This window comes from Hemicordylus capensis, chromosome 15 (genome assembly GCF_027244095.1).
Source record: "Hemicordylus capensis ecotype Gifberg chromosome 15, rHemCap1.1.pri, whole genome shotgun sequence".
NCBI lineage: Eukaryota > Metazoa > Chordata > Lepidosauria > Squamata > Cordylidae > Hemicordylus > Hemicordylus capensis.
The window spans coordinates 15,580,173-15,604,969 of NC_069671.1; the positions used below are offsets into that span (position 1 = coordinate 15,580,173).

General features: G+C 51.3%; 3 protein-coding genes across 4 annotated transcripts in view; 1 reads left to right on the plus strand and 2 right to left on the minus strand.

Annotated features, from left to right (window-relative positions):
* Window positions 1-18: 18 nt before the first annotated feature.
* Window positions 19-3,589, minus strand: ALKBH2 (alkB homolog 2, alpha-ketoglutarate dependent dioxygenase). The gene is made up of 3 exons (XM_053280087.1): window positions 2,601-3,589; window positions 1,508-1,706; window positions 19-870 (listed from the first exon to the last, which is right to left on the minus strand). The coding sequence occupies exons 1-3, from the start codon at window positions 2,929-2,931 to the stop codon at window positions 570-572; spliced, it is 831 nt and encodes a 276-aa protein (XP_053136062.1). The 5' UTR covers window positions 2,932-3,589; the 3' UTR covers window positions 19-569.
* On the plus strand, window positions 3,468-9,374 carry UNG (uracil DNA glycosylase). The gene is made up of 7 exons (XM_053280086.1): window positions 3,468-3,743; window positions 4,444-4,644; window positions 5,539-5,634; window positions 6,382-6,479; window positions 6,679-6,767; window positions 7,100-7,278; window positions 8,104-9,374. The coding sequence occupies exons 1-7, from the start codon at window positions 3,654-3,656 to the stop codon at window positions 8,242-8,244; spliced, it is 894 nt and encodes a 297-aa protein (XP_053136061.1). The 5' UTR covers window positions 3,468-3,653; the 3' UTR covers window positions 8,245-9,374.
* Window positions 9,375-10,360: 986 nt separating this feature from the next.
* LIMK2 (LIM domain kinase 2) overlaps window positions 10,361-24,797 on the minus strand; it is a 36,336-nt gene continuing 21,899 nt past the window's right edge. For both annotated transcript variants that reach the window (XM_053280340.1, XM_053280341.1), the window contains 13 exons: window positions 24,600-24,709; window positions 23,449-23,637; window positions 22,807-22,912; window positions 21,871-22,067; window positions 20,750-20,936; window positions 18,306-18,392; window positions 17,410-17,541; window positions 16,565-16,621; window positions 15,521-15,586; window positions 15,232-15,406; window positions 14,331-14,386; window positions 13,374-13,531; window positions 10,361-11,949 (listed from right to left, as the gene is read on the minus strand). In XM_053280340.1, the coding sequence (XP_053136315.1) occupies window positions 11,793-11,949; window positions 13,374-13,531; window positions 14,331-14,386; window positions 15,232-15,406; window positions 15,521-15,586; window positions 16,565-16,621; window positions 17,410-17,541; window positions 18,306-18,392; window positions 20,750-20,936; window positions 21,871-22,067; window positions 22,807-22,912; window positions 23,449-23,637; window positions 24,600-24,709 (1,677 nt within the window). In that variant the 3' untranslated portion in view covers window positions 10,361-11,792. The remainder of the gene's footprint in view (window positions 11,950-13,373; window positions 13,532-14,330; window positions 14,387-15,231; window positions 15,407-15,520; window positions 15,587-16,564; window positions 16,622-17,409; window positions 17,542-18,305; window positions 18,393-20,749; window positions 20,937-21,870; window positions 22,068-22,806; window positions 22,913-23,448; window positions 23,638-24,599; window positions 24,710-24,797) is intronic.

Consider the following 24,797-nt stretch of genomic DNA (forward strand, 5'->3'; position numbering starts at 1 on the left):
ACAAAGCAGCAGGGATAATTGATGCTTAAATTATCAGATTTTTACAGCATTTTTCAAAAACTTGATCTGTAATGTTCCTCCTTTTAAAAAATACCCTTGTTTAAAATGTAAACTTAATGCAGACTTGTGACCTCTTGCCGCACTGCTTTCATTCCTAAAGAGAGAACAGTAGGGAATGGGAGTCTTAACTTGACGAGCTGAAAGGCCATCATGAAAAACCTGGAAACAAGGGAAAGGGATTCTGTCTGTCCTGCTAGGGGACAACTTTAGAAACAATTTGCTGTATTCCTCCTCCCTTTTGAAGGAAGACCCCCAGATTGCTCTAAGCCTGTTGCCCATAATTTGACTCTAGCATAGCCCCTGGAAGCCTGAATAGGCAGCAGCAGCAGCAACATTTAATATCACGTATCCGGCCCCGTCTGCAATTGCTTTTGCTTTTCTTGCTCACATTAAGACATTAAAGAGGCGGCATTTCCTGCCACCCCTATGCAGCAGAGAGACAGCCAGACTCCGAGAAGAGGAAGTCCTTCTTCTGAAACAGTCAGGAGTGTTCACCCCACTCCTGTCGGCTAGAGAGCCATCACTTTCCGGAAAGTGAGGTTGATTCTCGGGGCCAAGACCTTCGCGCGGCGGGGGACGCTGTGGTACCAGTAGCGGTTGGTAGGGTAGTTCATCATCAGCAGGCTGCCATGCTCCAGCTGCAGTTTGATGGGGTCGATGCGGCGTGAAGGGCTTTTGCCTTGGGAGGTGCCGTGTCGGAAGACAAAGTCCCTGCAAGCTCCGAAGGAGGCCGAGGCGATGGGGCTGCGAGGGACCAGCTCTTTCTCATCATCCCTGTGCTCACCCATGTGATCATGTCCATCGTTGTATCTGCAAAGGCAGGAAGAGAGATCCGTCATGAAATCGTCCTCAGCCCAAATGGCCTTTGGCCGCTCAGGATGATGCTAGTTGTAGGCCAACAACAACTGGAGACCCAAGTTGATTTATGGTTGGCGATGTATCTTAATAAATGGACATATGTAGGAGGAGTGTGTATCAGATCAATTTGAATCTGGCCACATCTTCCTTGCTCCCTTTAGAGGGCACGTTATAGTGTAAAGTTAAAGTTGTGCCGGTGTCGACTCCTGGTCACCACAGAGCCCTGTGGTTGTTTTTGGTAGGAAGGGTTGACCATTGCCATCTCCTGTGCAGTATGAGATGATGCCTTTCAGCACCTTCCTATATCGCTGCTGCCCAATATAGGTCTTTCCCATAGTCTGGGAAACATACTAAGGGGATTCAAAAGGGCAGGTAAAGCAGCAAAAGATTCCTGCCCAAAACCACTGCCAGTCAGTGTCAACAATACTGAGCTAGATGGTGTGACTCAGTATAAGGCATCTTCCTTTGTTAAGCCTATCTGCTAGGTTCCCTTGAAGGTGAAGTCCCCCACTAACAAAAACTGGTGGGAGATCAGGTTCCTAGAGCTTACTCCCAGCCTCAGAATGGAACCCCTGAACCGGAGTATTACCTGTTAATCAGGACAAAATTGAAGGTGTGGCCAGTAGCTGTATGAATCCGATTTCGAATGCGACTCAACACCGGAATCCAGGGCTTGGGAGAGAAGGTGACACCCGAGTAAGTGTACGTCAGACCCACGTCCCCATAAGTCACCTGTTTCCTTGGAATCTTATGCCACTTGCCAAAGACATGAAGCTTGGTAAGTTCCCCTGTTTAGGGAAAAAAGGGTGAAGAATTCAAGATGGATTTCCACAACTAAATGCGAAGAACTTGTTCAAAGATTAGTGGTTCCTGTCATTAGCTTATATCAGGGTCTGTTTGAAGCCTTATGTTAAATTTGAACCTAGACAGCTCATTGCAAAGCTTGTTAATAATGGCAGGGATTTTAATAGGTAAACATTGGAAACAGGCCTGGTTTCAAGAATACAGAGGTGAAGATATAAAGCTTGGAATGCTATATTAATGTACAAGGTGATATATTCCAAATGCTGTGGAGTCAATTATCGAGTCTGGTTTGACTGCGCTTAGAAAGTGAATACATGAAGTAACAAAGATTCACTTACAGTACAAACTGTTTGTAATACTTTGGGGTTTTTTCCTCATCTTTCACGTTATCTTTCACCGTGTATTTTAACCATTCAAAAGGTCCCTTTAGTACAGAATGGACTAGCACAATCATTTTGAAACTGCATTTTAGGCAACTGTGGGTAGGGTTCCATTTCCTTGGAAGCTAATGTGGGAATCCTCAAATGAGAACTTTCAATACAAGTTGTCCTCCATTGCCGATTTCCCCCACTGAAATAGGCAGGTGCTATTCTAAGGCACATGCCTGGTTCCTGCAGATCAGGTCAGGCAGGGGCCTTGTGTGAACCAAGTGTGTGCACTCAGATGCCCCAGAATCCTTTGCAGCGTGCAGGATGAGCAACAGATGTAGAACGCTCAGCACAGCCCAAAGACTAGCTGATAGTTGGCATGGCTGCTGCAATCATCACGAGGAACCACTGCACATCTGTAAAGTGTTTCATATAGCAAGTGATGCCCACAGATTCCAAGAGGGCACCAGCTGACCCCCCAAAAGCCCAGCGCCCAGGCCCTCCGTTTACCTTCAAAATACTCTACCTCCTTTTCCAACTGCTGGAAGAAATCATCAGCCTCAGCCTTGCCAAACAGGACCGTGTAATCGCAGCTGAGCCCCTCGGCCCGGATCTGCTTCCAAGGAGCACATCTCAAGGCGGGCCCGTCCTGGGGGCGCATTTCCAATTCCAGCCTCGGCCTTTTCTCTTCCGCCGCTTGCTTGCCTTCCTCAGCACAGGCTGCATCCTCTCCTTCTGTCGGCCTAAGGGGTCTTCTCTGGGTCTTCGTCCCTGCTGTGGTCTTCAGAGCCCCTCGGGTGAGGAATTTCTCCATGGACGACTGCTGGGTGTGCTCACTCATCAACCGACTTGAAGGCAAGCAGACAGACAGCAGAGGCTTGTATCTGCTCCAGAGGGGTCTCTGCTGCTGCACCCACCTGAGGCCCTGGGTGGGGGGGGGTGATCTTCAGGCAGCCAAGGGCAGCTGACCCGACCTGCTCCTGGGGCCTGCCTTAGAGCTCAGGCAGCCCCACCAACAGGCTTTTGGGTCTCCAGCTTCACCGGGCCAGGCATTTCCCGCCAGCTTCCTTCCTCCCCCACCACTCTTCCAGGCCCAAAGCAAAAGTGGCAGGATCCGATCAGCTGGTTTTGTTCTCAAAAGCTCTCCTCCAGCCCCCCCGCCCCGACCCTGGCGGGCCTCTTAAGCAGCACAGACGCCTCTCCTCTCCTGCAAGACGAGAGCCAGAGAAGGGGGAAGAGGCTAAACAAGGCAGGGGTTTCAGCCGCGCACGCGCAGGACTAGTCGGGGCACGCTTCTCAGCCGCGCACGCGCACTTCTCGAGAGCGGCACGCTGCTCCGCGGACAGCTGCGCAGGCGCACAATTCTCGGGACACACCCGCTTCCTCAGTCGCGCATGCGCGCTCGCCTGGCGCCAATTTCGGGTCATTGACTGAGCGGGGCGGGGGGGGAAGCGTCAGTGCTCCTAGAAGAGGAGGCGGCGGCTTTTTTCCTCCCCCGCGCTCGCCTGGCAGGCCCCTCCCCAGCCGCAGCGCTGCGTCCCGCCTGGAAACAACAGAGCCGTCATGGTCGGGCAGAAGACGCTGCGCTCTTCTTTTACGGCCCTGCCCGACAAGAAGCGGAGCCCCTCGCCGGCCCTGGGCGGGAACACTGAGGTAAGAGCGAGGGTCGGCGGCGAGGAGACTCGAGGGAGAAAGCAAGGGATATTTTTCGCTTCCAGAGGCGCGCGGATTAGAAAAAGGCGCCCGTCTGATGTACCGACCAATAGGAAGCGCCCTCTATTGTGGTCTGACCAATGGGAAATGGCGAGAGGCGGGCTGATGCTCCCCCGGGGGAAGTCCTCCGCTGTTAGAAACCGCCTTCGCTTCGTCAGCAACTGTTGGGGTGGGGCGGGGTTTTAATAGGAGCTGTGATAGGAGCATTGGGAGGCTGTGGTTCAGTCGAGGGCCAATTATGAAGCTAGTAGGCGGGGCGACAGTGCCGCTATTGACCAATTGGGATGCGGGAGGGCGGGGAGGTTTCGGAACGGGAGTGCCCGCCCAATGAAAAGCGTGCTCTGGTCGGCGCTGGCCAATAAGGAGCCGAGAGCGGCGGCGTGGTAGTGTTTTCCCGGGAAACGCTTTCGCGCGCTTCCGGGAACGTGATAAATGAACTTCTTGCAAGCTAACTGTTTTTGTTAGGTTCTTAGTTTTCCGTTGCATCTTTGCCAAGTGAAAACAAAGCAGTACTATTTCTATTTTCATTGTTCTTTTTGTTAAAAAATATGTAGATACATAAATGAGTCTATGGGGCTTTTTAAGCTTGACTCAGCTTAGGGCTTCAGCAAGTCAGGCCATGCTCCTTTCCTTTTCCCAGGCTGGCTCCCGCAAGAGACCAAAGACCTCCCCACGACCTGCGTCGCTGGGCCCGGAGCAGCTTGAGCGGATCCACAGGAGAAAAGAGGCAGCGCTGCAGAGACTCGCTGCTCGCACCAGCAGCCTCGTTGTCCCAGCCAAGCTTGGGCGGGGCTGGAGGGTCGCGCTGGCTGGAGAGTGCGCCAAGCCCTACTTTGCCCAGGTGGGCAAAAGGCAGGGAGGTGAACCCTCTCTCTCGCCTGACAATCTGTTTGAAACCTGAGCTTTTCCTTTCTAGTCTTTCCTTCCTCGGCCTCTCTTGCTTTCAGTGGTGTAGTCCCGAATTCAGAAGTGCGGGAGGAACCACTTAGGGAGGTTCTGTTACAAGAAGGCAAGGATAGTTACCTAATCCTTCAGAGCCTGAAGTTTATGTGATTGTACTCCTAGAAGGGCATTCTGGGTTGTCAACCACAAAAGGTGGAAGATAGTCATAACAGAAGATAGGAAGAGTGGTAACAAAATAAATTATAGTCCAATATTCAGACTACAATAAAGTCAATTGTAGTCCAATATTATAACAAACCATTGCAAGAGCAAGAGCAGCACCGTGTTCCCTCTAACAGGGATTCCCAGATGTTCACTACAACTCCCAGCTGCAATGACCTTTGGCTGGGGATTATGGGAGTTGTAGTCAACATCTGGGAATTCCTATTAGAGAGAACACTGGAGCAGTATATTATTCCCACATAGAAAGCAAAGGGCTTTGTGTCCCTGCTGAAACCCTGGAGGAAACATGTGCTGGGACGGTGTCCCTGCTTGTCTCTGCAGTATTATTACCCCACTGCTTCCTTCCCCACTGAAAGTTTAGCGTCTTGTATGTCAGAGCTGATCTTAACTAAAATGTATTTCCTTATTCCCACCTTAAGCTTTAACCACAAAGTTTTCCTTTCCACCGCCCTGCACTTCCTTCTGTTTGTTAGAAAATTGCTTATTTTTAGATTGTGAGCATCTTCTATGTTCAGTGATACACCTGATGTATATTTAAAAGCAAGCAAATTTTTTACATAGCCTGAATAGAAACATGTGAGCAGACATGTTCTTCTCTCTCCCAAACCAGCTTATGGCCTTTGTTGCTAAGGACCGCAAGCGTTACACAGTGTACCCACCCCCTCATCAAGTCTTCACCTGGACCCAGATGTGCGATATCCGTGATGTGAGTGAATCTGGTAAAATCAACCCTTAGCACAAGCCATGTCAATAGCTGAACCTGTACTTACTCCTTTTGCTCCAGGCAAGCTAAATTGCTAGATATATCACCCTCTCCTTCTGCTTGGTCTGGTCTGGTAATTATGTATGGTACTTCTGGCCTTGCTGCTGCAGGTTTCTGTCCACATCCTGAAAATGAGTGTTAATATAAAAATACTTGGCACTATTTCTTGCATCCTGCTTGATACTGATACTCCAGTCCCATTCTGGGTTCTAACAAGGAGCAGCAGAAATTTTATTTATTGTTCATAAGGCATCCCAGGTCCATTTACAAAAGTTAAAATACAATAAAACTCCATAAAGATCATATTTAAAACCTTAAAATCAGTTTAAAAATAAAAACTTTACACCACCGAAAACCCCCCACAACCATTTAAAAAGACAAATAGAAGCAGGAGAGCTGAGAGACCGGGCAGCCCCTAAGGGGCAAAAGCCTGATCAAATAAAAAGGTCTTTAGTCATTCTTTAAAAGCAGCCACAGCAGACATTCACCGGAAAAGGATTCCAGAGCCTGGGGGCAACAACAGAGAAGGCCCCGTCCCTTGTGCACGACAATTTAGCCTCTATCAGCTTCAGCACACGGAGCAACAACCTTGTTGGGCGGGCAGAAAATGGGTTTCTTCCACACCGCAGTGTCAGTTGGGAGCAGGAACTGCCAACGGTGACCATTAACCCGTTTTGTTCTTGTGTTCAGGTAAAAGTGGTCATCCTGGGCCAAGACCCATATCATGGCCCCAAGCAGGCACATGGACTCTGCTTCAGTGTCCAGAGACCGGTTCCGCCTCCACCCAGGTAAGGTCAGCAGTAGAACTTCATGTCTGCAAAGACATGAGTTACAGGTCAAGCTCAGGCATGGATGCTGACTTTCTATTGGTCTTCTGCTTGAACCCACAGTTAGTTCATCCTGTCTGGTGGGTGTGTAATGTGCAGAATTCATGTGTCTCCAAGGTTTGGGTGAAAAGGTTTTGCCCGACTCTCTTTTCCTTTGCAGCCTGGAGAATATTTTCAAAGAACTTGCTGCAGACATAGAAGGCTTTTCTCATCCTGGCCATGGGGACTTGACTGGATGGGCCAAACAAGGTGACGTTGCCTCTTTTTGGGTGGGCTTCACTCCCCTACCGTTGGGTGTATTTGCCCCCTGAAGGATGGAGGGGATTCCCTCCATCCAGCTGTTAGTGGAAGTACTTGCAGTCTATGGCGGAGTCGGCGAAGAGAAGGCACTCCAGGCATTGCTGTGGCAGCACAGCCACCACCGCCCGGGCCTGGTGTTGTCTTCGCTGGAACACACACAAGCCACGCACACTTTTCCCCAACTGCTTGAAGGGCTGGCCAACCCGTAGCAGCAGCAAAGCGCCCTGCTTGGGTTTCCCACCGGCCCTCCTGATGCCTTCCTCTTGCGTCTGCAATTCCAGGAGTGCTCCTGCTCAACGCGGTCCTCACTGTCCGAGCACACCAAGCTGCTTCCCACAAGGAGAAGGGCTGGGAGCAGTTCACGGACGCGGTGGTGTCCTGGCTGAATAGCCACTTGGACGGCCTGGTCTTCATGCTCTGGGGCGCCTATGCGCAGAAGAAGGGCAGCGCCATCGACCGGGTAAATGCGCCATTTCCCCCCATCCCAAAGTCGCATCTGCTTGGGGATGGAGGGAAGCTTGTAAGCTGGGCTCTGTGTACTGCGGCATACAACCTGGAGCTGAAGCCTGGGGTTTGAAATTGGCCTCCTGTCGTAGCCCCTGCAGCACAAGGCAGTGGGTGAGCAAGGGAGGTGAGAACCAGAAGGGGAACCTCCCTGCCCCCTAGTTCCTGGGACCACACATCAGAGGGTAATATTGCCACCATCCTCTGCTTTTCATCTGTCTGACTGGCCACTGGAGAAGACAGAATGCCAGCCATGGCTCTTCCCATCTTTACCTTGGAAACCTAGTGGTGGGTATACACCCATCTTCATGCCTCCCTTGAGCAGGGATTCTCAATGTTGGGTCTCCAGATGTTATTGGACTTCAACTCCCATAATCCCCAAACCCAGCGGCCTTTGACTGGGGATTATGGGAGTTGAAGTCCAAAAACATCTGGGGACCCACACATTGAGAATCCCCGCTTTAAGGGTGGGGCTAAAGCCTAGGGTAGCTCATGTCTTTTCTTTCGCTTCCCTTTCCCCTTGAACTGGCTGAATTCTTAGTGGTCTGATCTCCAAATGAGAAGTCTGTTCTACAACAGCATTTGGAAAGAATGCCTACGTATGTGCCTCCTTGTCGGGTTCTGGCATTGCAGAATTAGGATAGCATTCAGCAGGGTGTCTTATCACCTAGGCTCCTGCACATAGGTGCTACACCTGGATTCTGCAAGTACAGTGGTATTTCCAGGTGCCACCTGTACTAGGTGGGACTAACTCGCCTTCCTTATGTCGGCTCTCTTGCAGAAACGCCACCACGTCCTGCAGACAGTCCATCCATCCCCGCTCTCTGTGTACCGAGGTTTCTTTGGCTGCAAGCATTTCTCCCGAACAAACAAATTACTGGCACAATCTGGGAAGAAGCCCATTGACTGGGGAGCCCTCTGATGGATTGGGGTGGCCCTGCGACTGCTGCAACGTAAGAAGAGTGTGTCTTTTCAGACAGTCATCCGAGAGTACAGATGCTTATTCTTGAGAATAATTGTTTGGATTCACGTTCATTGAATGGGCCAGTAATCCAATTACTGAACTGCTTTTCAGACCTCTTACTTTGGAGTTGTTTAAAAACACACATGAAAAACTACAAAGACATTCATTCCCAGGCTTGAGGCTTGGAGGAATTGGTGCCCTTTCACATATTTTTCTCCTTCCAGGGGCATTTTGGGGGCAAATATGGATTGATTGGCTCAGAGGAATAATGGACTTTTGACCGTTTTTAACTCTCCAGCTAGTACCAAGAAGGATAGTCTGGTTTGTTTTCTGCTAAAATAATACAGATTTTTTTTTTTGCACTTCCTGTTTTGTTACTTTGCCTTTAAAGAGAAGAAAATGGAAGCATCTTTTCAATCCGAACAACAAAGAAGCTACTTTTCACTTTGGCCCTTGCTCAGGAAGTATTTCCTAGGTTATGACATCCATGCTGATGTCACCTTTAAATTTTAAAGCCTGTTCTTTTATCAGTTTTAGTTTAAAAGCTTCATTCGTTGCTGTGCTCTATGAAGCTCAGCTCTTACATTCAAATGTTTTCTGAGATGTGAAAAGAACTGGATCAACTGTGGCGTTGCCAAAGGATTCCACATGAAATTTGGATGTCCCAAAGTGTTACTGGCCGTGGTACTTGGAAGCTTCTCGAGTGTTCGCGACTTCATCTGAAATCATAAGACGAGCTGGTGGGTTGATTGGGACAGAAAACCAAATTTCACTTAGGTGTTTGTTTTTTAAAAAAATAACCACCATTATAATTAGCCTGATGCCTGTTGGAGCACATGCTGTTTGCTGTGCCAGCCTTTCCTCAGCACTGGTTGCTGGGGCCAAGGTCCTTCCAGCGCTGGTTGCATTTTCTCCAAGTGGTCACTTGCTAGACTTCTGTTCATTAGAAGAAAGGTGGTTTTCCTGATGGCTTTTATGTATGCAGATTGTATAAAAAGATAATCTAAACTGGTATATTTTAAATACTAAGCCTTTTTAACTCTATCTGTAACACTAGTATCTTTTTTAAAACATTGTTTTGGTGTTTATTGAAAGCTTTCTTTATTTTGGTCTCCTCATGTTAGGAACAGAGGAAGCTGCCATCTACTGAGTCAGACCCTTGGTCCATCTAGCTCAATATTGTCTACACTGATTGGCAGCAGCTCTGAGGTTTCCAGCAGGAGTCTCTCCCAGCCCTGGCTGGAGATGCTGAGAAGTGAACCTGGGTCAACTTGAGCCTACCTTGGAAGGAGAGAGCTGGCTTTGTGGGGGCAAGCACGATTGTCCCCTTTGCTAAGCAGGGTCTGCCCTGGTTTGCATTTGAATGGGAGACATGTGAGAGCACTGTTAAGATATTCCCCTTAGGGGATGGGGCCACTCTGGGAAGAGCACCTGCCGGCTTGCCTGCGAAAGGTTCCAAGTTCCCTCCCTGGCAACATCTCCAAGATCGGGCTGAGAGAGATTCCTGCCTGCAACCTTGGAGAAGCCGCTGCCAGTCTGTGGAGACAATACTGAGCGAGATGGACCAGTGGTCTGACTCAGTATAAGCAGCTTCCTTGCAATCTGGATTCAGATGATGGCTTCAAGTTCTGTGCAAACGGAGGGGGAAATGCAAAATTTTATTTTAAACCCTCTGGAGGTCCTTGAAGTCCAAGGGAGTTACCCCAGAGACCTTTAGCTCTGCATTCTGGATCCTTTTTTTCTGGGTACCTTTAGGGAATGGGAACCCCTGTCTTGTAGTGTGAACCAAAACTGCTCCAGTGTGGTCACTATACTTGTCCCCCTCTCCACAGCAACACCTCCAGGCTTCTACAGCAGCCTGCAACTTCTCAAGACGCCCCAGCTAGGCTCTGTCACCAGATTTGGGACAATGAAAACCTCCAGCCCCTGGCCCGATGTTCTAAGAGCAGGGACAGGCGACCCATCACGGAGCTTGGCTTAAATGAGATCTTGTCATCCCTCTGAACATGCAGCCAGTTAAAGCTACAGGAGGAAGCAGACTAGAGTTACTTTAATTCAAACATAATCAACCACCTTACTTTCGTAGCATAACTTTATTCCAGCTTTTAATTTAGTCATAGAACAGTTTGTTATGCAACTGCAGGAGATCAGAGCCTCCTGAACGCATGGTCCAAGTTTCTCCTCCATGAGATAGAGGGTACCCCCACATTTGCACCCCCAACTTTACAAAGAGGGAGAGGGGGGAGACGAGTCCAATCTGAATGCAAAGGAATCTGAAAATGTCCCTTACACGCCTCCACACGCGAAGGTCCAGCGTTTCTTTAAAATGTCCACAGATTAAACACAAACTTGAGTCCAAAACAGCTCGTCTAAGCAAGAACGAACCAAGAAGCTTCACATGTTTTGATCCCTCTGAACACCAGGATTTGGGCCACAGGGAGCTGGGGAAAAGGGGACAGCAAGAATTCAGAGAGAGAAGCCAAAAGCAGAGGTGAAGCTCACCACTCATCTGCTGCTGGATTTCCCCAAATGGCTATTTCAGGTCAAGAGTGCCGGGAAGGGGCCACCTGCATCAGACGAGAGGGGCTTCCGGTTCCTTCACCAGAACAGATGCTGGAGGCAGGTGTCGGAAGACAGTGCCCCAAACCCAGCTGAGAACAGCAAGCAGGAGAGGCCTGAAATGGAGGACAGAGGTAGTGATCATCGCGATCTCTTCTGTGCCTTCGCCTTAGTGGTCCCAGCTAGGAGTCAAGGCTCTCATTCCCAGTCAGCTGCCAGGAATGCCAGGCTTGTATCCAGCACTCCATGCCACGGAGAAAACCCCAACAGGGGAGGCACTGGGGATACGCCGGCATCCACGATGGGATACAGTCTCTCCCTTTTTTATCCCCCAGAGCCCACTGCTCAAGCATCAGCTGAAGTAGTGTTTGCATCTCCTGAGTGATTCCAGCCACCGTCACAGTTTTCCTCTACAGTCTCATCTCTTGCACAGGTTTCTAGACCTGCCTGTGGAGGCGGTGCCTGGAACAAGACTCAATAGGAAGGCGTGGGGGATAGAATTTGCCTAATTCCAAGAGGTCCATACGGAAGACGGAAGCTCCAGCCTTCCCTTTGGGGGCAAGTTCCCTCCAAGCCCTTTTCTCCCAAGCGTCTGGCACCTTGGATGCTGCCTCTGGCTTTGCTCTGGGGGCAAAGCACCCCGGATCCTTCACACCTTGCAGTCTGACCAAGGTCTAAAGGCACCACCAGGCCTAGGACCCCCAAATACGGCCCTAAGAACTGTGTGTTTCCCAAGCGAGATTGTCAGGGCTGAAGCCCCCAGTGGGAGAGAGCTCTTCTTGCTCTCAGGACATGCCACAGATCCACAGGAGAGAGGCGGAGGAGGCTGAAGGCAAGGCCACGAGGCAAATCGGTGCCCTATTAATGCCCTGTGAAGAGTGGGAAATCAGTCCTCGCTGCCTGCTGCCTGAGTGGTATTCCATGGAAAGCGCGCACGGGTCAGGAGACTAAGTGAGGGTGCTGGGTAGCTTGTCCCGGATCAGCCCATGCGCCGTGCTGACGTTGTGGTCCAGTTCCTCCAGTTCCGAGGGGAGGGGGATTCCCAGTTCTCCCAGGTATAAGGAAAGGGCTTCAAAAGAATCCTCCAGTTTTGAAAATGGGGGCCTATGCAGAGAGACAAGGACGACAAGAGAGGTTTAGTGAACACAGAGTCTCTCGAGGCCTGGAACAAGCACACAGGCATAGGCCTGTGGTAAGGGAGAACTTTCTCCCAAGAGGTCCGAGGAAGGGCCAGTATTTTTGAGCGCTGGTCTTTCTTTTGGTCCATAAATCACACATACCGATCTGCTTATGCGTACACCGGTATGAAGCTGCCCTATACAGAGTTGGACCACTGGTCCATCTAGCTCAGTACTGTCTACACCAGGGCTGCTCAACTTCGGCCCTCCTGAAGACGTTGGCCTACAACTCCGATGACCCCTGGCTATTGGCCACAATGGCTGGGGATTATGGGAGTTGTAGTCCAAGAACAGCTGGTGGGGGGACCCTAAATTGAGCAGGCCTGGTCTACACTGACTGGCAGTGGCTCTCCAAAGTTTCAGGCAGGAGCCTCTCCCAGCGCTACCTAGAGATGCTGCCAGGGATTGAACCTGGGGCCTTCTGCATGAAAAGCAGATGCTTTACCCCAGAGCTCTGGCCCCATCCCCAGGAGGTTTTGTGGGCCCCTACTTTATTGCTAAACCAAGACATCTAAATCCCACAACCAGTAAAGTCAAACTGCAAGTTCACTGAGATCAGGATTACAGCAAATTGCAACCACCTTTTTAAAGCTGGTTGAATAAAAACCCTACATGCATTTGGCTGTTGACAGAAACCCTATGCAGAATAAGTGGTAATGAACTTTTATAGACTTTTAATGGGCAGGATCCAAGCTAAATTGGAATTTAATGGGCAGGATCCAAGCAACACCACTGAAATAAATGAGAAATTAGAAATGATCAACATATGTCCCATTAATTTCAATGGGACTTGGGTTTGACTAACCTAGGACCTGCCCAATGTATTTTCACATTCCAATTCATCTCATCACATTAAATGGCTTTGTGAATGTTGCTACATTTTTATATGCTACTTTTTTTTCCTTTAAAGATAGGGTAAAAATCATTTCAGTACTTACTACCTATGAATATTTTTATACTGCCTTTCAACAAATGTTCTCAAAGCAGTTTACAGAGAAGAGGACTCACAGCCTAAAAAGAAACAAGGAAGGCACCAGCAACAGCCACCGGAGGAATAATGTGCTGGGGTGGGGTAGGGCCAGTTGCTCCCCCTCTGCTAAAAAGAAAAGAACCTGCACTTTTAAAAAGGCGCCTCTTTGCTCAGTCAGCAGGGGTCCCTACGTCCGAGACCTGCTCCTTTGTGCTAAATTCAGGAGGCTGACTAATTAGAGAAGTTGTGCAGTGGCAGGAAGTGGCTGGGATGTCCGTTCCCTCCCCGCCGCCCAATGCAATGCTGCCGTGAGATAAAAGCTACCATCCTTGGCCTAATGCCATGAACTTGCAGCTCCTTTTTAACCCCCGAAGGCCCACCTGCTCTCCGGCTCCAGCCTGCAGCAGACAGCCGCCAGAGGGAAGAAAGCCGGAGGGCAATCGGCAGGAACAAACTTCTCCCAGAAGAGCTTCACATTCAGGCCAAAGTCCAGGGTGCGGGGCAGGCAGTCTGGATCTGCATACACTTGGCCTATGATCTGGAGGGGAGAAGGAAAGAACGGAGTGGCCGGGCTGCTAAACCAAGGGTGTGATTTGCTGCCCATGACTGCATGCAGGGAGGAGTGGAACAAAACCAGCTCACAACAAGAGAGTTTGGGGCAGGGGTGCCCAGATGTTGCTGGACAACAACATGCCACCACATTGTGGCTGGGGATGATGGGAGTTGTAGTCCATCAACATCTGGGGGGCCTGGTTTAAGCAACAGTGTGTACACACACGGCGACAAGTATTTATAGACTGCTTTTCAACAAAGAGTTCTCAGAGTGGCTAAGGTAGGAAATAGGTAGATAACTCCATGTCCCCAAAGAGCTCACGATCTAAAAAGAAACATAAAGTAGATAATCAGAAGCCACCACTGGAAGGATTGGGGCTGGACAGAGAGAGTTGCTCTTCCCCTGATAAATGCAGGAGAACTAGTAAGCGAGGCCCGTTGTTGACCAGGCAAAGTCATTTTGCACAAAAGAAATGTTATTTACAGCCTTCCCCCAGCACATCCCAGTGTGAAATGTAGTGCTTTCAGCTACTTTAAGTGGCAGGATTGTTTATGCAAAATTTGGTCTCGGTAGGTAATTGGGAAGAGTTATTTTCTTTGGCACAAACGAGTGTGATTTTCTTCTGCGCAAATCCACCAATCCACTCACTCTTCAAAATGAGCAGAGAAGGCCCGGAGGCAGCCAGAAACAGAGCTGGGGGACATTCAGAGCCAGAGCAGGATGGGTGTGCTATAGCCAAGGTCAGGCATCGGCAGCCTCTCGCTCGGAAGCAGCCGGGACTTACCTCGCAAAGCACGATCCCAAAGGAAAAGATGTCCACTGTCTCGTCATAGCGCTGTCCTAGAAGAAAAGAGAAAGGGGAGAGGCGCATGGAGAGGGCAGCAACCTTGTGCACAGTGTCCAGCGAGGGGGAGCATCCCCGGGGGCCCCTCAAACAGGGGTGCGTGCCAAGGAAAAAGGACTGTGTTTCAAAATGCCACTTTTAAATCCTGCCTGTCCTCCAAAGGTAGTCAGGGCATGAGGACATCTGGTGGGCATTGCACTACTTTATAGGAACTTTTGCCCCAGAGATGGAAGTTTGCCCCACAAGTCCTATACCAGGATTCTGCCACCTGTTGCAGTTATTCAATCCCACAGAAGCCCACTTCACCAAAAAAGGGTCTCCCTTAAGTCTCTTTCCTCTCTCTTAGGAAGCCCGAGAACATGAGGAGGTGGGACTGCCATTACACAGTGGGCCAGAGCCTTCACAAGTCATAAAAACAGCCCTGCTGGATCAGGCCCAAGAAGGCCCATCTAGTTCAGCATCCCGTTTCACACAGGAAGCCCACAGGCACAGGAGTTGAGGGCCTGCCCTCTCTCCTACTGTTACTCCCCTGCAACTGATATTCAAAGACATCTTGCCTCTGAGGCAGGAGGTGGCCCACAGCCACCAGACTAGTAGCCAGCGATAGTCCTGTCCTCCATGAATTGGTCTAGGCCCCCTTTTAAAGCCATCCAAATGAGTGGCCATCACCACATCACATTCACTGTATGAAACGGGATGCAGAACTAGATGGGCCTGATCCAGCAGGGCTGTTCTTACGTTCACCCTGTGGCAGAGCATTCCAAAAGGCTAGTTATGTGCAGTATGGAGAAGGACTTCCTCTTGTTGAGAAGTCCTGGCATCCACCTGCAAGGCCTCTTACCGTTCAGCATCTCCGGGGCCATCCAGTAGGGGTTCCCAACCACCGTGTAGCGTTTCTTCCGGTCGCTCTTACGCAAGCTCCGCTTCTTGGCCGACAGCTTTTCCAGGGTGGGCTTCTTCCTCTCCTCTACAATCAGCCGGGACAGGCCAAAGTCTGCCACCACCACCGTCTTGTCCTGCAGCACACAAAAAAGACAGGACGTTGCCCAGAAAGAGAAGGCATATTCCATTGCTGGCCTGAGCCAAGAAGGGATGAGAGGAAGGGTGAGGAGAGGGCAGCGGGGGCTCACCAGCTTGATGAGGCAGTTGTGGGAATTCAGGTCCCGGTGAATGATGGACATGGAGTGGAGGTAGGCCTGCCGGAGGAAAGAGCAGGAAGCAGCCGCGTGAGCAGAGACACCGTCGCCCAGGTGAAACCTGGCTGCAGTGCAATGTCATGTCTTTGGACCCCAGCCCACAGCCCACCCTTAAGGACCCACCAGCCCACCCCACAGGCTGCCTGAGCTTCTCCCGCCACCGAGCCTTCCGTGTTCCCAACGGGGAATCCCAGATGTTGTGGACTGCAACTCCCAGAATCCCCAGCCAAAGGCCATCACCACTGGGGATGCTGGGAGTTGTTGTCCACAACGCCTGGGATTCCCTGTCAGAGGGAACGCTAGAGGGGATGGGGCACAGCTGCTGACCGGGCTGGCTTGGCTGCATTCTGGGTCGAGCAGCCAGCTCCCTGCGGAAAGAACCGTGGGGCAGGAGTCATCCTGGCTTCATAGATGGTTTGCTGAGCCATGCCTGGTTCTGTCTGGGGGTGGGTGCTTCAGGAAGGACTTGTTGTGTGCCCTCCTGCCACTGCTCGAGGGTGAACACACCAGGAGGCACGAGCCCAGGCATCCATAAACCCACTTGCCCGCTCACTAGTGGTGAGCACTCCCAGCACCAGAGAGGTCTCCTCACCACTGTCGCTTTTGAGAAGCGAGTGGACAGCAGGAATCCTTTCTGAGCAGTAAGAGAGGGCGCCCCTTGCTTCTGACCATCACCACCTCCCATTGCAAATGACAGAAGACCTGCTTCCGTCCTACGTCCTCTGCCAGAAGAGGATCTGCGGGAAGAGAAGGGATTGGTGGCAACCTCAAACAAAGGCTGGCCAGTGAGCTGAACCTAAATTGATGTGTCCCTTCACTTGCACACCAAGGCAGCCTGCCAGGGTAAACATCAGGTACAGAGCAAGGGAGCCTCTGGCTTTCTTAGCTTCCATTCGGCAGCGAATCTGTCCCCAAGCTTCAGGACGGAGCAGGCTATAAACCCCACCAAAATCCCCCCGTGGGGGAAAGGCAACTCACCATCCCCGAGGCAATCCCTTTGGCAAAGCTGACCTTCTGCTCCCAGGGAAACGGATCCTGCAAAGCAAAGGACCTCCCGCATCAGCTCATTGCTTGAGGCCGAGGCAAGCTGCATCTTGCGGGGCGGATGAACAGCGATGTGTTCTGCTCTCAGCAGATGGGCCACACAGAGTTCACCACAAAACATCTTTCTAGACTATTGCTGGTCGCGGACTGTAATTAAAGTTCCTTTATCTTTCTAGACGTGTGTGTGTGTGTGTGTGTGTGTGTGTGTGTGTGTGTGTGTGTGTGTGTGTATAAAAAGCTTGCAGTAGTGCCTCACCGGTTGCCAGGGCAGCAGCAGCACCATCTTCCCATTCGGAAGAGCACAAGCCCACCCACCCACCACCGTTGCTAGTGCGTCAAAGGCTACGGTGAGAGCCCTGTGGAATCGGAGGAAGGCGAGAGGAAGAAGCACTTGCTGCAAAGTGGCTGACGTAGCGGATGATCACACACACCACTCCCTTGTCCATTCACAAGAGAGCACCGACGATGCTTTGGCATTTTAGAATACCTTCTAAGAACAAAGAAATGCTTTCAGGGCCAGCCACCATTAAGTTCAGCACAAGATGCCCACCAACCTCTTATCCCACCCCAAGCTGTCCTGCAGGTCGTCCCATTTCGCTTCGGTCGCCTGGTGATCTTGCAAGGCAGGGCTTCCTAACTGGGAGTCCACAGTTGTCCGACTACAACTCCCATCATCTCCTGCCGCAATCGTGGAGGGCAGGGGGTGATGAGAGTTGTAGTCCAGGAACACTGGGGAAACCAGCGGTTGGGAGCCCCCTGCCGGAAGCAACTCGACTCACCACGTTCCGAAGGAAGTCCTTCAGGGTCCCTCCTTCGATGTACTCCGTGAGCAGATTCAGCTTCTTGTCCTTGTACAACACACCGATGAACTTCAGCACGTTGGGATGGTCTAAGCTACGCATCACCTTCACCTGAGAAGACAAGAGAGCCGCCCGCGCAAGGCCGGTTGGGATGCCTCTTGGCCTCTTCTGCGGGTCAACCGCTTCTTCTGCTCCTAACCTGCTCTTCACTTGGGGCCTCCCATTCCAGGGACTGGTCAGACCCACCCCTGCTGGGCCACAGGGGCCCCCTGACCAAGGTCCACGGTCCGTGGCCCTTGGCTTCCTCATGCAGTCGGTTCGGCCTGCACATTCAAGTCCCAGGCCGCTGCTCACTAGGCCAAGAGGCCCCTTCCAAAATGGCGGTTCTCTTTAGAGGAAGCAGGGCACAAGCAACCAGACCTGGTCGGCCTCAGCACAGCGGCCATTGACGGCATCTACCTTGTGTTTCTTCTTGGAGCGTGAGCTCTTTGGGGACAGGGAACCACCTTAACATAGGTAGATAGACTTATGGTCTGACTCAGTATATGGCAGCATTATGTTGCTATGCTGACAGTCTACCAGTAGACCCTGATCTGCTTTCTGACCACCTGTGCCCTACAGCGCCCTACTTTTTCCTGCCTCCTACAAGAGCTGTCCAGGTCACACCAACCCCACAGCGTGCCTCCAGCAAAGGGCTTCCTTGGGATCTCTTTAAATGGGACACACCAAGTCAGGCCTGAGATCAGGGGCTTGGCTTCTGTGCCCCGCCTTCCTATCACGATGCTGGACCAATTCCAGGCAGCGGATGGCACGGGAGCGCTGCACACAGCCGACGCACCCGTTTCCAAAGAACCCCCTCGGGCCAGGATGCCTACCTCCGTCAAGAAGGTCTTCTGTGTTTCCTCATCACAGCGAATCAGCTCCTTCATCACCATGACCTTCCCGGTTGCTTTGTGAGTCACCTTAAGGAAGGCAAGAAGCAGCAGTGAAAATACCACACTGGAAAGCCACCCCCACAAGAGGAGGCCGGCCGTATGGCCCCCTTGGCCGGAGGGTCATACGGGTTCACGGCCAAGGCGAGATCTCAGCCAGGAACTTCCCAGCTCACACACTCTTGGCCCCTGGGCTCTACTAGCCCGCTATTAAACAGAGAGCCTGTGACAACTGGAGCCTTCACTAATTTACAAGTATTCCCCCAGCCAGGGACTCTGGCCAAGGCTTTTGAACTCTGGTGCTGGAGAAGATTTTTGAGGATACCACAGACAGCCAGGAAAACAAACAAATGGATCCTAGAACAAATCCAGAATTCTTGCTTGAGGCACAAATGACTAGGCTCAAACTATCCTACTTCCGACACATTATGCGAAGATCCAGCTCCCTTGAGAAGTGCATCATGCTGGGGAAAGCTGAAGGAAAGAGAAAAAGAGGACAACCAGCAGCAAGGTGGACGGACTCGATGACGACAGCAATGAATGCACCACTGAGAGACCTTCAAGGCCAAGTGGAAGACAGACCATCCTGGAGATAATCTGTCTCTGTGGTCGCTAGGAGTCAACACTGACTTGACGGCACTTAATCAATCAAAATCTCTCTATCAACATTCTCCACACCATGCATTATTTTAATCCTTTATCATGTCAGTTTCAGTTTTAGTTTTATTTATGGTCATTGACCAGAATACCTTTATCATGTCTCCCCACAGTCTTTTTTCTACACTAAAAAGCCCCAGGTGTTGTAGCCTTGCCTCAAAAGGAAGGTGCTCTAAGCCCCTGGTCATCTTGGCTGCCCTCTTCTGCACCTTCCCCAGTTCTATAATGTCCTTTCTGAGAACTGTACACAGTTTGGTATACTCCAAGTGTGGCTGCACCACAGGGGACCATCTTGCTCTAAAGGGAGGAGAGAAGCAAGAAGTGAGCCTAAGGAGCTCACCACGCAAGGATCTAAACCCATGGCACGGAGGGATTTGTTCATTTTTGTAAGCAGCTTCCTATGTTCCAGCTGAAGCAAGTTCTAATCATGGTTGTTACGCAGTGTATCTGCACTGGGCGTTACAGGCAGAGGCCAAGAACTCTGGTTGCAGCAACAAGCCAGGCAGCATGGCAAACTCACCCTTCCTGGAGAGCAGTAAAGTCTGACATGCTAGGACGTAGGTGTTCATGGAAGCCAAAGGGTAACGGGAGACCAACGAGAGCAAACCCAGTATGTCACCACCACCCTCCTCCAACGCAAATATCCAGCCAAGGCAAGCAAGGTGCGTCTCCGTGACAGGAGAGCTATACGGGAAGCAGGTGAGGAGAGGAGAGGCGGAATGGAATCCAGACGCTCCCCTCCCCAACCACAACAGGAACAGCAGGCACCTTATGCAACACGGTGCGGGGATGATCTCTCGGGGCATGCACAAACGCAAGGCCACAATGAGTCACGCGACGCTCAGCCCAACCAGAATGCACAGGACAAGGCATGCTGCAGAGAGGACATCGGGCTTACCTGGCCCTGCTCGCGGCCTACCCGCAGGAGAGGAAGAGAAAGGTGTTCATTAGAAACAGAAGCTAGGAGGCGGCTGACCTCTAAGGAGGGGAGATGAAGCAAGGCCCTGCTCAGACAGTAGCCTCTGCCCCCTTGAACTTCAGCAAGACAGAATTCTGGAACACCCAGAAGCGGAGCCCTAGAAGTCTGGGAGGCAGAGACTCGGTCCAGCAAAGGTTCTCCTGACACTCAGAAGGTCACATTCAGGAAACAGAGTTAACAGCAAACCACCTGTCTAAAAACTCTGATCGGCAGACTTTATTCTCCGCCCAGAACATGGATTCTGTTCTCTGTAGAATCAAGATTCCCGTTTACAAGAAAGGTCCCACCCGCTCCAGAGAACGAATAGTACCAGGGAACCGATAACCCTACAAAGGAAGTGCAACCTTAAAACTTGCCACTACCAGAGCAAGGCATATTCCCGTGGCAGTCGTCACACTGGGCAGGGAAACAGCCCATGCTCAGATCAAGAAGCCTGCAGATTGCTTCAGCATCAACACAATCCATTTACGGAATCCATGACGGCAATCAAATCAAGCCCCCATGCAGAAGGTCCCAGGTGGGGCCACGACTTGTTAGGCTAAATGCTGCAATAGGTCGAGCACTCGTCTGACTGTCTAAGGCACCGTTCGATGTCCACATGGCTATTAGGAAGAGTCAGGTGAGCATCAGAAACATTATGGGGCAGAAACATGCCATGGAGTAAGACGTCTTGTTGGGGGAAGACAGAAAATGAGTGTGAGAAGCAGATTCCCAAGAAGAAAGAGGGGTGTATGAACGTCCATCTCCCCACCTTGATTGCCTGGCCAAAGAATCCTTTCCCCAACACTTCGCCATGGATCAGATCACAGGGCCGGAAGATCTGCTGGGAGCAGCTTGTAGAGGAGCGGAGCGATTCCGAGCGGCTGATATCCCGGGTGAGGAGGTGTGGTTCCTTTGGGGAGCTGGGGCCAGGGGACCTGGAGATACTGTTGCTTCGCCTGAAGGACGACAACTTGTTAGGCCTGCTAAGCTTAGGGAAGCCAAGTCGCATCTGGCACCTCAACGATCTATTTCGGGAGGGGTGGGCGAGGAACCAAAACGCACCCAAAATCTGGCTCTGCTACCCCCCCATATCAAATCCTCTTTGAACCACTGATTTATTTGACAGGCTTCGAGGCCACCTTTAAGAAGTACTAAATATAAACTAGAAGGGTCAAGAGAGCAGCAAGGTCATTCAACCACTTAATAACGCCACACAATCGGCTTGTCTTTTGGATTACACACAGCCAGTGTTCCCTCTATCAGGGATTCCCAGATGTTGTTGACTACAACTCCCAGAATCCCCAGCTGCATTGGCTTTTGGTTGGGGAGTATGGGCATTTAGTCAACAACATCTGGGAATCCCCGTTAGAGGCAACACTGCACACAGCACATCTGGAGACTGCCTCACTCACAGCCGGAGATGGTCTTGTGGGATCACAGCAGGTTTGGGGGATTTTCTTGGATTATTTAAATTTGATAACAAGGTGCTTCAAAATAGTTAGCCAATGTGTACTCCTCTCTCATTGTCACTGTTCTCTCATTATTGCTAATTCTTTTAATATGTTTTTAAATGTTTTAGATTCCCCCCCCCTTCTGGGTACTTTGTTTCGTTTATTTCATTCTAGCCCACTTGCACCTCAAACATTTACGTATCCGCCATCTTGAACTGGGGTGGATGACATCCTCACAAACTACACCACTGAAGTGTCCCTACAGCTGTAGGAAATTTGGTTCATATTGGTCCAGGCATTGCAGATTTGATTGGGAGGGGACAGACAGACAGACAGACACAAGGAATGCCAGGTGATCTCATGAGCTTGCTTCCCTTAAAAAGGAAAGGCTAAAAAGTCTGCTGGAGACCAGCCGTCACTTGAAATCTCGCCTCGATACCTGAGAGAGCGCCGCCTCAACGTCCCTTCCAGATTCTCCTTGAGGTCCAGAGGTGAAATGGGGCAGGGAGAAGAGGGCTTCTTAATGCGCACAGGCAGGTGGGAATCCAGGCGCAGCCTGTCCAGGCGCTGAGAGACCGGATCGTGCTCGATCAGCAGCTGAAGCGTTTGGCTCGTCTTGCGGATCAAGTCCTTGACCTGTAGAGTAAAGCCAAAGTGAAGCGGGGCCGGGATTTCCAACCGAGCTGGGGGCACCAGAGGATGGCCGCCGACAAGACAACAGGCCCGAGTGTCACATGCCTGGCCACTCAAGGGCTGCGGAAGAGACATTTTGTATGACCACCACCACAGTTGACAGGGGTGCGACAATGAAGGTGACTTAACTGCTTAGAGCAGTCCATGTTCCAGGCAGGCGCCATGTATATATGTGAGATGGGCATCAGCCCAAATGCATATGGCCTTTAAAAAAAAAAAAAAAAAAGACTCCTCATAAACACGAAGACTACTTTTGTGTGGAGTTGGTGCTTGAAGGAAAGACGTTTATTGTATTCCTTCTGGAGTACTTCATACCCTCAGTATAGGAGCTAACTGGGATGGCCAGTACCATCTGGAGAGACGAATGCTCACTGCGATGCTGGACGAGGTCTACACCCCTCGAGATGGAAAATAGGTGAATGATGGGACCAGCTGGGAATGATGGGACTTGTAGTCCAACAACAGCGGGAGAAGCTCAGGGCAGCTACCCCTGCTTTAAAGGTTTAAACCAGAAATTAAACCCAGAAACGGACTGGGAGGCAGTATAGCTATTTTAGGATAGGTGAGAAGTCCTCCGTTCACCCGGTCTCAGGCGTTCTGCTGTAGGCCTCAAAAATATGACCCACTGCCGGATGTAGAGAGTTAGATGAAGAGGCCTCAGGACCCCCAGGAGAACACATACCTCTTCTGTTTGTAGTGTGCGAATCGGAGTTCCGTTTATCTCCAGGATTTTGTCTCCGGGGTGGATAGCGTTTTGGACATCGGGGCTAATATGTATTCGATTGACCCTAAAACAAAGAGGACGGTGTCACGCCAGCAACACTGGTCAGAAAAACAGGCCGGATTCCCCAGGAGGAAACATTTGGCGGGAGGGAGAGTGACGAGGAACAGCCTGAGCAGCACAAGCTTCCTTTGCGTGACGGGATGCCAGCACGAGCATTTTCCGACATGCCAAGATACGAGTCAGCACAAAGCCTAGACCCCCAAAGCCACGATCAAGCCAAGCCCAAAAGGAAAGCTTCGACTGCAGCGGGGGGGTCTAGCTTTCCGCCACCCCCCCAACCCAGATTCTAAAACTGCCACTGTTAACATCAATGAGGCCGAACCTCCATCTCTACGGACAGGAGTTCCCAGATCTTGTGGGACTACAATGCCCATCACCCCAGGTGTGATGGGTACTGTAGTCCAACTGGGGGCCCAGGTTTAAGAGCCCCTGACTTTAGGGGCTATTTTTTCTGCTGCCCAGATGATCTCACGGGACAGCATGACACCCCCCCCCCCCGCACTCCAGAATCACATGGGGCACCTGGTGGGTCAAACTCACTCTTTGACTTGGACGCTAGTGGCATAGGCCGAGCAGCCGCCTTCCACGGCCACCGTGAACCCTCTCTTGCCGTCAGTGGCTGCAGGCATGGAGACGAGGGTCAGTGTGTAGGGCAGCTGTTCGCACAGGGACTCTGTGGAGAGCCTTTCGATCATCGGCGTCAGGACAATCTGGTTGTGGCATTTGCCACTGGAGAGGAGGAGAGGAGACTGATTTAAGTGGTGGCTCACCCAGCAAGATTTAGGGAGCTGGACAAGCTGCTCCTCAGCGGGCAGCCGACGGCCAGGACAGCCTCTCTCCCCTTCCCATCGCCTCGACACCTCTCCCTGGTGGCTACAGCAGCTCCTGGCACTCATCCTGAGTGGGCACATCCAGCCTGCCTCCTGCTGCCCAGGGCTCACCCTCCAGGCATAATCCAGCCCCATTTCATACGCGCCACTGTGGCCATTCACTCCCAGTAGCCCTTTTCACCCAATGGAAAGCCCCCAACAGCTGAAGTCTGGGGTTGCTAAGCAGGGTCCGCCCTGGTTGCATTTGAATGGGAGACCAGAAGTGTGAGCTCTGGAAGAGATTCCCCTCAACAGGGGATGGACCCTGTTGATGGGGATGGGCCCTGCTGGGAAGAGCAGAAGGTTCCAGGTTCCCTCCCTGGCAGCATCTCCAAGAGAGGGCTGAGAGAGATTCCTGCCTGCAGCCTGGGAGAAGCCGCTGCCAGTGTGTGAAGACAATCCTGAGCAAGATGGACCAAGGGCCTGACTCAGTATACGGCACTCAGTATTGGCACTGGTACTCTATAGGGCAGCAGCGATATAGGAAGAGGCTGAAAGGCATCATCTCATACTGCATGGGAGGAGGCAATGGTCAACCCCTCCTGTATTATACCAAAGGAAACCACAGGGCTCTGTGGGCGCCAGGAGTCAAAATCGACTTGATGGCACATTTTACCTTTAATCCAAAAACAGCTGGGGTGTGTGTGTGGCTAATTTGAGCAAGGCTGTCCTTGAACATCCACTTTACGCAAAACTGAGACCCCCAACATGGACTCCAAACCCCCAGGTACTACTTGGGAGGAGGAACGGTGACCAAGGAGTCGCCTCCCACCCCATCCCATCCCAAGAGCCAGGCACAGAGCAGCACAAACCCCGCCTTACCAGTAGAGGGCAGAGTGCTGCACCAACGCGTAGGTATCGCCATCTTCAATGATCACCTTGCAGCTCATACAAGCAAAGCATTCTGGGTGGAACTTGTATTCACCGGCCACCTGCGGAGAAAGGAGGGCTCAGCCTTGGCACAGAAATTAAGTCTCATGGCGAACATGCTATACCAACACAGAGTAGAAATGAATTAAT